The sequence below is a fragment of the Enoplosus armatus genome, chromosome 21 (assembly GCF_043641665.1).
Source record: "Enoplosus armatus isolate fEnoArm2 chromosome 21, fEnoArm2.hap1, whole genome shotgun sequence".
Classification (NCBI taxonomy): Eukaryota; Metazoa; Chordata; class Actinopteri; order Centrarchiformes; family Enoplosidae; genus Enoplosus; species Enoplosus armatus.
The window spans coordinates 9,017,214-9,031,575 of record NC_092200.1 but is presented as its reverse complement, the minus strand read 5'-3'; the positions used below and the strand labels follow the sequence as shown (position 1 = coordinate 9,031,575).

General features: G+C 40.2%; 2 protein-coding genes across 2 annotated transcripts; both read right to left on the bottom strand.

Moving 5' to 3' along the window:
* Positions 1–2,517: 2,517 nt before the first annotated feature.
* Positions 2,518–5,841, bottom strand: klhl40b (kelch-like family member 40b). Its single transcript, XM_070927955.1, has 6 exons — positions 4,708–5,841; positions 3,934–4,094; positions 3,698–3,805; positions 3,334–3,519; positions 2,822–2,971; positions 2,518–2,629 (listed from the first exon to the last, which is right to left on the bottom strand). The coding sequence occupies exons 1-6, from the start codon at positions 5,833–5,835 to the stop codon at positions 2,518–2,520; spliced, it is 1,845 nt and encodes a 614-aa protein (XP_070784056.1). The 5' UTR covers positions 5,836–5,841.
* A 1,470-nt stretch (positions 5,842–7,311) lies between these two features.
* Positions 7,312–14,337, bottom strand: hhatlb (hedgehog acyltransferase like, b). The gene is made up of 12 exons (XM_070928239.1): positions 14,204–14,337; positions 12,717–12,854; positions 11,400–11,467; positions 11,199–11,312; positions 10,127–10,321; positions 9,787–9,996; positions 8,997–9,168; positions 8,617–8,761; positions 8,485–8,520; positions 8,193–8,394; positions 7,980–8,121; positions 7,312–7,897 (listed from the first exon to the last, which is right to left on the bottom strand). The coding sequence occupies exons 2-12, from the start codon at positions 12,820–12,822 to the stop codon at positions 7,686–7,688; spliced, it is 1,602 nt and encodes a 533-aa protein (XP_070784340.1). The 5' UTR covers positions 12,823–12,854; positions 14,204–14,337; the 3' UTR covers positions 7,312–7,685.
* Positions 14,338–14,362: the final 25 nt, after the last annotated feature.

Here is a 14,362-nt window from a genome sequence, read left to right as displayed (position 1 = left end):
GGCAGTAAAGCTGTGATTCTAGAAACTGAGAAGGGAAGTTTTGCTTTGTTTAGGAGTCCTGCATTCAAAGTAGGCTTTACGTCTTTTGATTAGCCAAATTCTCCTTCACTAAGGCTAGCAGCCAAAGGCTTGTATTAGATTAGGCAAAGGTGGACCTGCCCTTGTCCTTAAATGAGGGTTTGTCAGTGATTAAGTGGGTGCCTAGACACCACAGTGACTGTGCGTTCTGCATTGCACCCAAGGCAAATGTTTGTCACATAATGAAGCATTGAGCATGGCAGTTGGTACAAAAAGCAGAGTGCTCATGGGATTGCCAAGTTGGGTCTCTACTGGTAGTTGTGGGTTTAGCTGCTAGAGGCAAAGTGTGTATCCAAAAGGATTTGATTGTGTGGCCTTCAGCCTCAAGAAAAGTGGTGGGAATGTTGTTGTCTAATTTTAGTAGCTTTTACTAAAGTTCCATGATGATATTAGAGAGAAAGAATTGAACGTATGTAAGAATTTAAGGAAATGTGTTAGTCTTTTGAAGAAGAAAAAGGTTTCTTTTTTTAAGAATGAAAGAACAGTTTTGTTTTTTGTTTTTTATGGAGCCCCAAATCCGACAAAAGGTTATCAGACAAGTCAAACATATAACTGAATACATCAATAAATAATGTTGTTAGTTGAATTATGTCAAAATTAAAGTAAATTGTATTCTATGATAGTAACTGAATATCTTTTGGGTTTTGGACTGTTGGTGCTGGGAATTTGTGATTTTTGCATTTTATACAATTTTCTGATATTTTATAGACAAACGACTAATTGATCAAATGAGAAACTAACTGATTAATTGATAATGAAAATGTTACTTGCAGCCATAGTAAAATGAAACACACAATAATAAAGTCAGAGACTTGCCTTCATTGTGGTCTGTGATGACGACTATTATGAACTTGAGAATGATTTAGCTTTATTAGCTAAATAAAGCTTATTAGCCTTAGCTAGCTAACTGTTAGGTTGCTGGCTAAAATAATAGAAGGCCTACAATAAACCTTATTTATATAGCACTTTTGTTAACAAGGTTACAAGTGCTTTACAGAAAACTGCAGATATAAACCAAAAACAACAGTAAAAACGACAGAGGGATCATACAAAACACCAGGATATGAAATAAAGTTAAAATATAAAATGACAAGAGTGGGATGATAAAACCCATCAAATATTCAAGCTAAATGCTTTAGCTACTGTTTAGCTACAAGAGTTTATACAGTGATAAGACAGCAGTATAGTAGAGTATAGTGATTAACATGTGTGCTGGCTGGTGCAGGTGCTCAGTGTATTTAGCCACCTGCGTTGTCAGTTAAGCTAGCTGGCCACCCAGTCCTCTAAGAAGACTGCCAATTTTAGGTTAGTAAGTAAAATTCCCTTTTAGCCAATCAGCATTATTTATTATATGTGTTCAGTTATGTGATAATCCTTTACTACATTTTGTCAGTTCCTGGGCTCCATAGAAACTGGAACAAAATAGGAAAACAAGTGTTGTTGGTTATTTTGCATGTGAAAGTTTGGTTAGCTGTTCTAATAAATTTGTTTGATGGTGACTTTTTCCCTTTTTGGGTAAAAATATATGTGATAATAACCATGGGCACCAATGCCATAGTCAATTCAAAGATGTATTATCCACATGCCCTCTACATTTCCCATATTTACTCATACTGCAGTTGTGTTAAAGAAATCATAATGTGTACTGTTATTTGCTGATTCTCTACTTTATAATGTAAACACTATGTCTTAGTTAACTCTGGTGTACAAAGACCATGTGTAGGCAGTAGTTGTCAAGTTCAGCTATATTAAAATACTAAAAACCGTACAAGGACAATAGTGTCTAGAGGTGCTAATAACATTAGACTGTATTTTCTGTCTTTTATTGTATTATTGACTAGTGTTTACTGTCTGTAACACAGCAGAGCGTAATGAAATCATTTCAATATTAAACAGTATAGATATATTATTGCAAATGGAGATGTGTGCTGTGTTTTTGTTTCTGTGCTGTTGTTTTTAACTGTATCATGTTTCAGTCATGCTCTCTGAAGGCACCTACATTATGCCTTTGCTGCCATCTGTTGGGAAAAGCACAACTTCTTGCCAGCACATTTTCCATGATTATCAAGACAGTTTTTGGTGTTAAATACTTCAATTTTATTTCATACAGTGAAAAAAGAATGTCAACAGGCTACAGATTGTTTATAGTTTTAATTTCAATCTGATTGAAATAACAGAAACACACATATATATATAAAATGTCTTCAATCAAAAATGATTGTCCATGGTGGTAAGCCAGAATTACAATTAGCTGCATAAGTAGAACTGCTGTAGAATAGTGTAAAATAAAACAACCTGAACTCCAAACACACTAAGCTGATTCCTAACGTCTCTACTGATGTTGGATGTCACTGTGACCCTGAGTGCGTCTGGGACTCCTACGACCTGCAGTTGAAAGTCACAGATTTTTGTTAACAAGCAGGGACTGGAGAGGGGGCTTTACATCTTTGTGAGACGCAGCGTGTTGAGGCGGACCCCCAGAATAGTGGCGCCTGAAGCGTACTGGATCTCTCTGAGGATCCCATTCCACTTCCTCTCTGTCTCATCAAACCTGAGGAGGACAGACTTTGGTCATGAGAGGTAAAAAAAGAAATGGTAATCAACCGTGCAGCTGGACATGTGGTCCAATGTGACAAAGGGTGACTTTATTTTTAGCTATGATTAAGAAAATCTATAAATATAAAAGTACCAGGAGCACTATCAATGGATGTTTGAATGAAAAGAACTGTCATTTATGACCCACCTCCAGATGTCGTTCATCTCTTTGGGAATGATATCATCGCTGTCCTCCAAAGGCATCATGGCAAAACCTCCTACAGCGTACAGCAAGCCAGCCAGAGACACCAAGTTCAGAGAGCTACGCTCCTGGGGAAATACTACAAAGTCCGACCACCTGGAAAATGTAAATACACACACACAAACAGAGGTACAATTCAGTAAGGTGCAATACACTTCAAGAGAGCTCAAGTAGCTTGATTAGGAAATTAATATTTTTTTAATTAAAATGAATATTTTTTAAATTATATTTAAAGTTTACAGTCAAGTTAGTAATCTGAAAATGTGACGAACAGCAAGTAAACTGCAGTTTAATTCACTGAAAGAAATAGGAAAATGCAAGATCCCAGTAAACCCAACATTATGTCTTCAGTATGATTTCCTCTTTCTGCAAAGTACACATACAAAACGGTCCAAGAAATCCCATTTGTGACCCACATTCAGTTATGCAGCCCTTTTCACTGATTTCAAGGAACTCACTTGTTGGTAGCGATGTCGTACACCTCCACAGAGTCCGTCAGCCCAGTGTCGGTGACTCCTGCTGCCACATATATTCTGTCCTTATGAACGGTGGCTCCAAATAAAGAACGAGCGACTTTCATGGGTGCAAGCTCCTTCCATTCAAACCTCTTGGCGTCGTATGCACACATCTGCCTCAGACAGTTCCTTTTCACAAGAGAGACAAAGATCATAGTGTCTCTACCATTCTCGAGTGGTCTCTTTATATGACTTTTATTATGAAAAACGTTCCTTTTCCTTATTTTGCTTGATTAAAGAATGAAGCCTTAAATCTTCACAGTCGCCACAGATGGATATTAATATTTTGATCACACTTGATACTCACTTGTTTTCTCCCTTTCCTCCAATCACATAAACAACATCATTGTAGGATATGGTTGCATGTCCATAGACTTGATAAGGAATTGGCTCTGATTCACCCCATTTAAAAGATCTGTAAATGAGCAACCACAGGAAAAGTGTAAATGAATTAGGATTCAGTCCTGAGAACAGCATTACATTAAATAATTTCATTAAATTCATCATACGCTCACAAGATTTTATGCATGAACTTGTACTCACTGTCTGTCATAGACCAAAACTGAGTCCAGCATGAGCTCCTGCTCCTTCAGTTCCCTCCCTCCCAACACAAAGATGGAGTTCTCAGCCTCGGCCAGCCCAAACAGGAAGCGAGGAGACGGGAGGGGAGGCATCCCCAGCCAATCTGCGCCGACTGGGTCATACTGAGGTCACAGGAGTCAAACATGTGTGAATGGGTTACGTTTACACCACCTGGAGTATACATACTGTAGCACATGCAGACAGACACAAACACTGCAGGTAACTAGATGTACTCTGGTTAAATCCCTTAACATCGGGATTTCCCCTTTTCATCTCCCCTTATGTAGCTACATGTATGAGGTTGGATATAAATAATTGAAACTATATGACATTTACATTGGGTGAAATAGTTAAAAAAAATAGGTGTAGTACATCATTTTATCCATGTTTTCCCAAAAATCCCCCCTGACATATTTGGTATCTTTGGAAACTTTGGGATCGCCATTAGAATATGAATGAAAGTTTTGTGGGTTTAAACAGCAGCACAGCATGAGTGACCCATTGGTGGGACAGTGGGTTTTAAAAAATGTAATACAAATATTGAGCATCATTCCACAGTAGAGGGGTCATATCATGTGTTGCATCACGTAAATGTTTATTACTTCCTTAATGGCAGAAGAGCTGTAGGACTTTAAAGAATAAAATATCTAAAAATAGGCTGAGCTGAATCAGTTTCTGTCATTGCAAGTTTTTCATGTTCTCTTCTCTCATAACTTTATCTGGCACCTCTCCTACCTGTAGGAAATAAGAGCACAGTGGGTCCTCTTTGTTCTGCTCATCAAAGAATAATCCTCCTGCCACAAAGATCTGGTTCTCCTTGGTCACCAGGCTGACGTGGTTCTTGGGAATCTGTGTGGAAAGTGATGCTACAAAGCAGTCGTTCCCTGTTGGATCGTAGGCCACGGCTCCCGCGTCGTTCACCATCAGTATCAAGTCCCTGGCAAACATGCCAAATCGCAGGTTGTCATTCAGGATGCCTGGGAGGAGACCCTCTTCTTCCTCTATATCCTCATTCTCTCCATCTTTCTCTGCTCCACCATCTTCCTTCTTGGTTTTGCTTTTTTTAACGTCTGCCATTTTCCCAGCTTGAGCATCCCTGACCAGCTGGAGTTTCTGCTGCAACTCAGGATTGGAGGAGATCAGTTTATGTCTCTCCACTTTGTCCTTCAGGTAACCCTCCTTGACCAGACGCAAACGAACACAATCCAGCAAACCTGGCAGCTCTTTCTCTCTGCTCTCTGTGTCCTGGGACACCCAGTTCATCAAAGCTTCAAACACCGCCTCCTCTGTCTCCACGTTCAGGTTATCATTTGCCAAAATGGCTGCCAGCTCACTGGGGAGCAGCTGGAGGAAGTCCTCATCTCTGGAGATGAGCTGGAAGCGCTCGCAGGCAAAGTTTCTAGCAGAAACAGCCAACCTGGGACAGTCCAGCATCAGGCCTAGCCTGAAGATAGCCAGGCAGTTGCTGAGGGTCAGGCGCTTTTGTAGGAAAGACACACATACAGTGAAAATTGAAGGGATCTGGTACACATTAGCCACTGCGAAGATGTCCTGGACGTTCTGCTCTGTCACATTGATTTTAGAGGTGTACAGGTACTTGAGGATCAGCCCCATGACGCCCGGCTCCACATCCTCCAGGACGATCTCTCTCTTTTTGCTCTCCTCCAGGTCGGACAGAAAGATGGAGCGGAAGTAGGAGCTGCAGGCACACAGGACCAGCCGGTGGCAGGGGAACTCCTTGTCTTTGATCTTCAGCACACAGTCGATCAGCTTGTCGTTCTCGAGCAGGTCGAACAGGCCGTCCTGGAGCAACGTCTGCTGGTACATCCTGGGTTCGTCCATGGGGTTTATCGGTAGAGCCATTGTTCCTGGCAAGGGGGAGTTTGAAGAGCCTTTCAGGGGCTTCAAATCAAAGAAAAGTGGATCTTCTTTATAGCAAAATAGGTTTAGTTTCAAGGCTGGAAAGAGGATTCAGAGGCACAGTCAGTCTGCTCAAACCAGCTGTACCCTGGGACGGCCCACTTCCTCAGCTGTCCGGACCCTTCAACTGAGCTCCAACTGGCAGGTTATTTATAGTCTGGGTGCTTGGTGTGGAGCTATGGGCTTCTTTCTGGAACATGAAATGCAATATCCACGCTTCAAACCCCACCCCTACCCACTCCCCAGGAACATCCACCCACTCTCAGACAGCTGACACATTGCTTCATGGGAAATATGTCCATCCTGAGTCATGGGGGGATCTGGAGTTGATGGTGTTAGAGGCTGCCCCCTGGGGTCTCTGTGTCATTATAGCAACAATGTCACTCTGTCAATTTGTTATATTACTACATTTACACAACAGTCACACTGTATTATGGAACACTCACAACCCCACAACTTCAAACTCTGTTTCCTCCCTACATATACATCGCCTGTGTTTTAGTTTATGTTCTTTAACAGGTGAAATTATGGAACACAAGAGTTGTCTAGTTAGTTTATTTTGTAAATTCCACATACACTGTTCTCACCAGCACACCAATTGTGTAATCATCCACGGCCTAAAATAGTCCCAGACAAAGACACAATTTACTTCTGTTTTGTTCATGTTTGCTAAAAACTACAGAGCCCGACTGTTTTAGGAAATTATTAAGCCTTTTACACAAAATACACTTGACATAGCTCAGTTTCTGTTGAATGCTTGACATCAACGTATGAGAGTGTTGTATATATAATTTGTTAAGTTAGAGAGAGATATCATATGTTTGATGGATACAATCAAATAATACAATATACATTATTCTGAAATGTGCCATTTTTCATAATGAGGACTTGTACGTTTTGTGCTACTTGTATTTTGATGAAGTACTTGAAGTTTTTGTACTTTTACATAAGTAAAATTTTGAATGCAGAAGTTTTACTTACTACTATATACTAGAGTATTTCTGCACTGTGGTATTACTACTCTTACTTAAAAGAGTAAAGTTAAAGATCGGAGTACTTCTTCCACCACTTATTACGTTAATTAATCATTAAAAGCCTGTAACAGTTGACCAGTGTGGAGCTCTCAAAACCAAATGAGAGTGAAAGTGAAAACCAAGGGAAAGATTTTAAAGTATGAAGTATGTAGTATTTTAATCACACTGTTCAGGTCAAGGTAGAGAGAGGTGAGCCGTGTCACTGGACAGTGGTGGAAATGTTCCCAGTGTGGAGGCATCAAATAGGAATTAAGCTGCTAACTGCTGATGTAACTCTACAGAAATACCTCACCTCAACACTGACTCATGGACTGTAAAAAGCCTCCTTCTCTCACTCATATGCAGAGTAGCTTCATCAGAAAGGAAAGACACAAAAACCTGACGCTTTGAACAAATCTTTGCAGTTTAATTTTTGCATTAGTGACAAATGTTTCAGACAAATGACGTCCCTACAGTGTTGCTACACAGAATATTTTTTATTGTTATTAATTGTCACTGGCTACTGGACAGTATACAGATGTACTGTACATTATGCTGTATAATACATCATATTTGAGTAAATGTTCTTCATTAAACTCTATTTTTCCATTTTATGTATAAACACAATTAAATGATGGTTCATTTATTTACAGTTAACGTTGTTTTGTTCAGCAGAAAGCTAGCATTCACTCACAATTCATGTTCAAAAATCTGGACTGGTGATAATACTGTTTGCTGTATATTCTATATTCTAAATCCTTCACTATTAGCATCAAATATCTACTCTGCTTTTTCCTTGCTGAGATCTGCGACGGGCGGAGCAGCAGCGGGTGCAGCTGCAGCGCTGGTCTGCACGGTGGCAGCGGTTGGAGGGGGAGCAGGAGGGAGAGGATCAGGATCATCGATGAGGGCCTGCCTCCTCTCTCTCTCCTTAATCACTTGAATCAGGCAGTAGGTCACAAACATGACGATGATGGTGGTTATAGGGAAACCTGGGAAGGCAAGAAAAACTTAATTGTTAATAGAGTTAGTCAAAAACTTAAGCTCTCTTCAGGAACACAAAAACAAAGTCACCTTTGAGAAGCAGCCGTTTGGCGACCATCTTGGCAAAGTCCAAACTGTTCAAGGCCAGGATGTTGTACAATACAATGGTCCAGAAGTTGAAAGTATTGAAGATGGCTCTGATCCGGCGGGACGTTGCTTCTGACATTGCCATCTATAAATAAAACATTATTATTTTGTGTCAGTATCCTAACTGAAATGTAAAGGCAGCTTCCACTAACGAACCTCAAAAGAAACAAAAGGCTCCATGGAGAAGAGCTTGGCGGTCCACAGCTCAAAGTTGAGGCCGAAACAGTTGAAGAAAGCCCAGACCAGCACCACCTCACAGGGTCCCAGCCAGAGGATGGTGATGCCGAAGGTGCACAGTGTAGCCACCAGCTCCTCCACCACATTCTCGTGTTTTCCACCTAGGTAATCGTACACATACCTGCAGACAAACAGACAGCATCAGGACCTCTAAATCTGTCAAGAATAATATGACTTTAATTGAATTTACTGATCTTTCTGAGACACTCACTTGCACAGCCACTCGTTGATCCCTCTGTCAAAATGGCTAAGAAAGGAAAAAAAGAAAACAGGATTAGTTTTACAGATTTGTGCCCTGAGTGCAATAACCCAGATGTGATCAAGCTGTGTAAACTCAACTCACGTTTCAGCGAACACGTAGAGCATAGTGATGCATTTTGGTGGCTTGGGAGGGTCCAGGTGATCCAGTCTGGATACTGTGTTGATGACTCCAAACATGACAGCTGCTTTTACCCAGTCATACACCAGGTTAAAGTAAGCTAGGCCCACTGGAAACAATGCAATGACATTACTGATCACTTTATTGTCATTTTAATTAATTTTACATACAGTATAACTACAACTAGAATAAATATAGACACATGATCAAATTCTTTTTTTATTACAATCCTCTTCTCATGCCAAACGTTTCTATAAAGAAACCCTGACAACTGCACTGGTTACCACACCACAACATTAAGTCAAATGGTTAAATGTAGGTTATTTCGGGGGGGTGGCACAGACCTAGAGCCCAGTCAGAGAGGTGCTTCAGCAGCTTCATGTCGGTGGGGATGGTGAGGATGTACATGAAATGGAAGAGGACGTCCACTACAAGGATGACTCCCAGGTGAGTCAGGCCCTGCACACTGATATTCCACATCTCCCACTCTTTCCTGGTCAGGTCTGAACTGTTGGCCTGCAGGGGGCAGCAGACACACATCACAAAGCCTCCACATTACTACATGACAGCTCCTGGAGAGCACTAAATGTATGAAATTAGTATGGATGTTTTATCATTTACATGATTTACATGCAGTAAGCACGTATTATCATAATCTTTCTAAATTGTCTCCTTCAGTGTCCTGTGACGGCTTTCCAAGAGAAAACATCCAACTGTTACCTGATTCCTAGATCCCAAAGACGACAAGGCATCCTCTGTAACAATGGTTCCCAGTGGTCCCCCTCACAAAAATATTTATGTTCTCAGATGTTAATTCTCTAATATTTCTTTCTCTTCTTTTTTCTGTGAATTACTGGATGATTTTACCTCTTACTCTAAAAATATTCAAATAAAACAGTGAAAAGAGTGACTCTGTGGTTGGACTGGTCATAACCCGCAGACATCACAGCAACCAGTGAGTGTGGCTCACAAGCAGATATTGCTTCATTTTAAAGGGATAACAAACCAAAAAAGTTGGGAGCCACTGCTCTATGAATACAATACAATCTAGGGCACCAAATTAACTAAACTTAATTAGTTAATTAGTTGCCTGAGCTGCTGGATGTCTGAGAATAAAAACCTAATTTGACTTACTTGAACATAAAACTTATCAAAGGTCATGATGGGCCCGAAATAGAAGAAGGGGAGGTAGAAGTTGTACTTGAGCAGCTCCAGGATGTTGTAGTTTCCATCTTTCCTCTCACAGTTCTCCAGAGCAAAGCTCATACAGCGCATTATAGTAAACCCACAACCACCATAGAAGAGAACACGGCGCAGCTCAAAGTCTCCCTCCACAAAATCAGACTACATGGGACAGAAACAGCAAAAAGCATGAAAGAGTTGAGCCAAATTTGGACACTTTGATGACAAAGTTCTTCTTACTTCAGGAAACAATGCAATTAATATTAACTTCTGTCAAGTGCCGGCAGTTTACCTGCCAGGACACGAAGGGTTCACACTTGAATGTAGCGAGGGTACAAAGACCTGTGACAAAGCAAAGCCAGCGGATTTTCACTAAGGAGATGCTGTAGAGCAGGATGCAGTGGGACAGGATGAGGGTGACGTAGGTCCAGCCCATACTGGTCCACACAGCCAGCAGCCCATACACCATGTACACCAAGGACCTGTGCTGTGGGAGAGAAATGAAGCGTCACCGCGCGACAGATGCTGCATCTTATTACTCAAGTACTCTACTGAAGTACAAATTTGGGGTACTTATACCACTACATTTATCTGACAGCTATAGTTACTTTTCAGATTAAGATTTTATATGTCAAACATATGATCAGTTTATAAAATATGCATTGTTACAGATGAAACTACCCAACAGATCTGAGTATTTCTTCCACCTCTGCAGTAAGGGCACCTTTTTAAAGCTAGTCAACAAAATTAAAGTGTTGATATTTGATCTAAAAGTCAATCAAATGTTGCAGTTTCTAAGTTGTAAATATAAGTTGCTCCACAATGCCACAGATAATAGCAGTTAATTGATAACAAGAAAATGTTCTACTGATAGAGACAGAGATTTCCACTTGAAGAGTTAATTATAATGGAAACTTCTCATTGTGTTTAACATTTGCACACAGCTTACACAAAGCGACACATATTCTAAAAACACTTTCAGACTTTCACCATGACACTCTGCTGACACAGGACACGTGGTCCAGAGTTGTTAACCAAACCAAACTGACATTAGTGATCTTGCTAAATTTAGAGCTCGATTTCTATTCGTTGTCTCTTTCATTCTTCATCTACAGTCACCCCTCCATCAGTCGTTTTCCTTCCACCTGGTCCCATTCATCAGCTGCGGTTTAGCTAACGATATAAAAAGCCACTGTGCAAAGAGGTTTTCAAATGTCAAGTATTCATAATAACACAACATGGACAGATGAACCTGCTTGTGTTTCTTCCACCTTGTTTCACAGTGTTTCCACTCAGATCATTAAACTCGAGTCCTTTACATCCTGCAGCAATCAGTTAATCACTGAATCGGTCAGTAGAAGCACCTGTGGAGCCAGCATGGAGCAGATCTTAGCGAACAGCACATGACCAGAGAGAGCAAACAGGATATGCTCTCTGAAGGTGGAAAACCACATCATCCACTCAAAATCAGCCGTATCCTGTAGATCAATGAGCAGAAAAATAAACATTAGAAACATTTCAACATCAGTGACAATCGTCTAGATAAACTCTGAATGTTCTCTCACCATTTTCCTCCCAAAGTAGTACCATCCTGGCTTCACACTGGTTTTGAATGTCTTTCTGTTTGCACTGGCTGGAAACAGGAAAGGAGAAGAAAATTTAAAAAAATCTATCTTGAGTAAAAAGAATAAAAAGAAATAATGAAATATGATGAAAAAACAAATTTAGCACATGACGATATCTGACATCTGCACACATACATTTCCATTTTCTATCACTTGATAGAATATTGTCTTTTCCTTTATTCCGTTTTTCTTGTCCTTGAATGCAGATGTGAAACTTTTGTTACAAGTGACAGTGAAACTCACAATAAGCAAGGGCCGACACAGGACCTATTTTCTTCTTGTGCTCTGTGGTATTAATACTGACACCTGATCTCCTCTGCATGGTCTGCATAGCTTCCTCTCTTCACCCTCACACAGCGACACTGGCCCTGTATGTACTCTACACATTGTGTTGTCTGTACGTGACCGCACTACAAGGCTGTAGTTATAACTCATGCCTCAACATCGGGTTCACAGTCCAGACTAATTTCTGGGAAAAACATAAGATTTGAAAAGTTAAGCATGGTTTTGTGTTTGCACATCTGCATTAGAGTATGTGTGTTAATGTGGAAAGTAACGTACAGTTTCATTCAAGTTTGCTTTGAACTTTATTTTTCTGTTACATAATGTAATCCAATCAATTGGCATGATAATGATAACATCAGCTGATTTTAGATCAGCACAGATAATCAGTAACAAGAAATTGCAGTGCAGAAATGCTAAAAATATGTTTGTTTGGAAACAATGTCACCATTAAATAGTTTGTTCACCAGAGAGACAAGTTTATTTTTCAACTGTAAAGCCGCTCAGTCTCGGTCACAGACACTTCCACTTCATTCCCTGATAAGATCTCTGATTTAGCACTGTGTGCCTGTGTCCGAAATCACTCATTCACTATACATATACATTAGACAATCAATGCTTTACTCTATAGTGAGTGAGTAAATTAAGATTTCTTGTGGTGTAGAGTTGCACTAAAGTCATTTTCACAATTCCATTTAGCTGCTTCAGTTTCAGGGACCTGGTGTTTTGCATGCTGGCTGCTGGGCATCATAGTGTTTAACAAACATTACTCAAACAGGAGGAAATAGTGTATTTGTTGGGGACTATTTTATGCTGCGTATTAAGACACATTTATGTCAGACTGTGTCAGAATTATATTCATTACCACAGAATTAACTGTTCTTCACAAGCATGATATTCTAGTCCTCTTCCCACCTGTGTTTTCGTGTGTGTTTGTGTGTGTGTGTGTGTGTGTGTGTGCTTTCTCATACTCACAACTGGACACCTCAAAGATCCAGCTGGTAGCCCAGAACATGGCCAGACACAGCACCGTGTTGTAGAAATAGACCTCATATTTGGGAAGAGCAGCTTTGATCCCCATGACGACACAGACAGGAGGACTTCAGGAGGCTCCTGAACACACAACACCAGATCAGTCAACACTTTATCTGAACAACTAAAACAGGTTTTACCTCTGAAATGGCCACACATGGCATTACGGCACGCTAGGGCTTCCTTATCACACCCATAGAGCACCTAAACAAGAAACATATCCTGTTGGTTCACACAGTGGCCATCACCTCCTCACCCGGATCATGTCTCTCACTCTGATCACACCCGTTTCTGTGCAACAGGACGGAGGTCACATTATAACACACTGTACAGTCCTGAACTAGCAGCTGTAAGATTAAAACTTAAAAGAAACAATGCAACTTCAATGTTTGTGTGAGAGATCTGTTCCAACTGTTACTACAAATAGACTTCTCAGCTTGTCAATCGTTCTTGATTTAGGTCACTGTCACGTGTGAAGTACTGTACTCACCCTGACACGTTATTGGAGGTGAAAAGTAATGAAAGACATTTACTTTGTGGTATTGTAAGTACTGCGCTAGAGGAACTATACTTTAGAGGGAGATTTAGCATTTTTACTGCACTAATATTTATCTGATGGCCATAATGAGATAAGGTTATAAAGTATGATGCATATGATGCATACATACAGTAATTAAACTTTGTAGCAGTGTTTACTCAAGTAAAAGTAGCAATGCCATGATGTAAAAATGCTGTCCTCCATTCAGAATGGTATTTGAGTAAAACTACAGAAGTATTAGCAATAAAGTAAAAGTACTTATAATGCAGAATGGCCCCTGTCAGTGTCAGTGTATAATTTTATTCATGCATTAGTTAGTTGGTCAAAGTTGAGGTAATTTTATCTGCTTTATACACTTCAAATACTGCATTCAAAAATGTATTTAGCAGTAAAATCTAGTTACAGTATCAGAAGTAAAAGTACTTACTGGCAGCAGAGTGGAGAGAGATATCAGAGCAGAATAATGCAGTATCATGTGGCTCACTGTCTCTGTCAATTGATTGTTTTAAGTCCTTTAAGTCGTCAATGGGGAATTTTATCTGCCTGACTTGCTTTTCATTATCCAGTCAAAAGAACAGTGGAGGGCAAGTTTGCACTGATGAGACGTAAACACACCAACAAAGTGCAGCTGCCTGCTATTTTTAACCAAACAACTTCTCTCCAGTGAAGTTATTCATCAGTTATTGTGCGTGAAAACATCGCAGTACTGCTTTCTAATGCGGAAACCACATTCAAAGTTATCTTTCAGATGTACAGATAACAGCAACCGCACTTTGTATTAAAATCTCTCCCTGCTTTCTCTTCACAATGTCTGAGTGAGATGCCTGCTGTTGAAATGCCGCACGGTCACGCTCTCCAGTTTGTCCTCCGCACCACCTGTTGTGATACTGACCTTGAACGCAGCAGTTGCGGAGAAAGTTGCTATAGGAAAAAGCACCTTTTCGATTTGTTCAAAAGGAGGAAAAAAACGCAGATTAAAATGTCATATTACCAAAAAAAGAAAAGAAAAAAAGCATGTAAGAAAATGTAAACTTCCACGTGCATCAGGGTG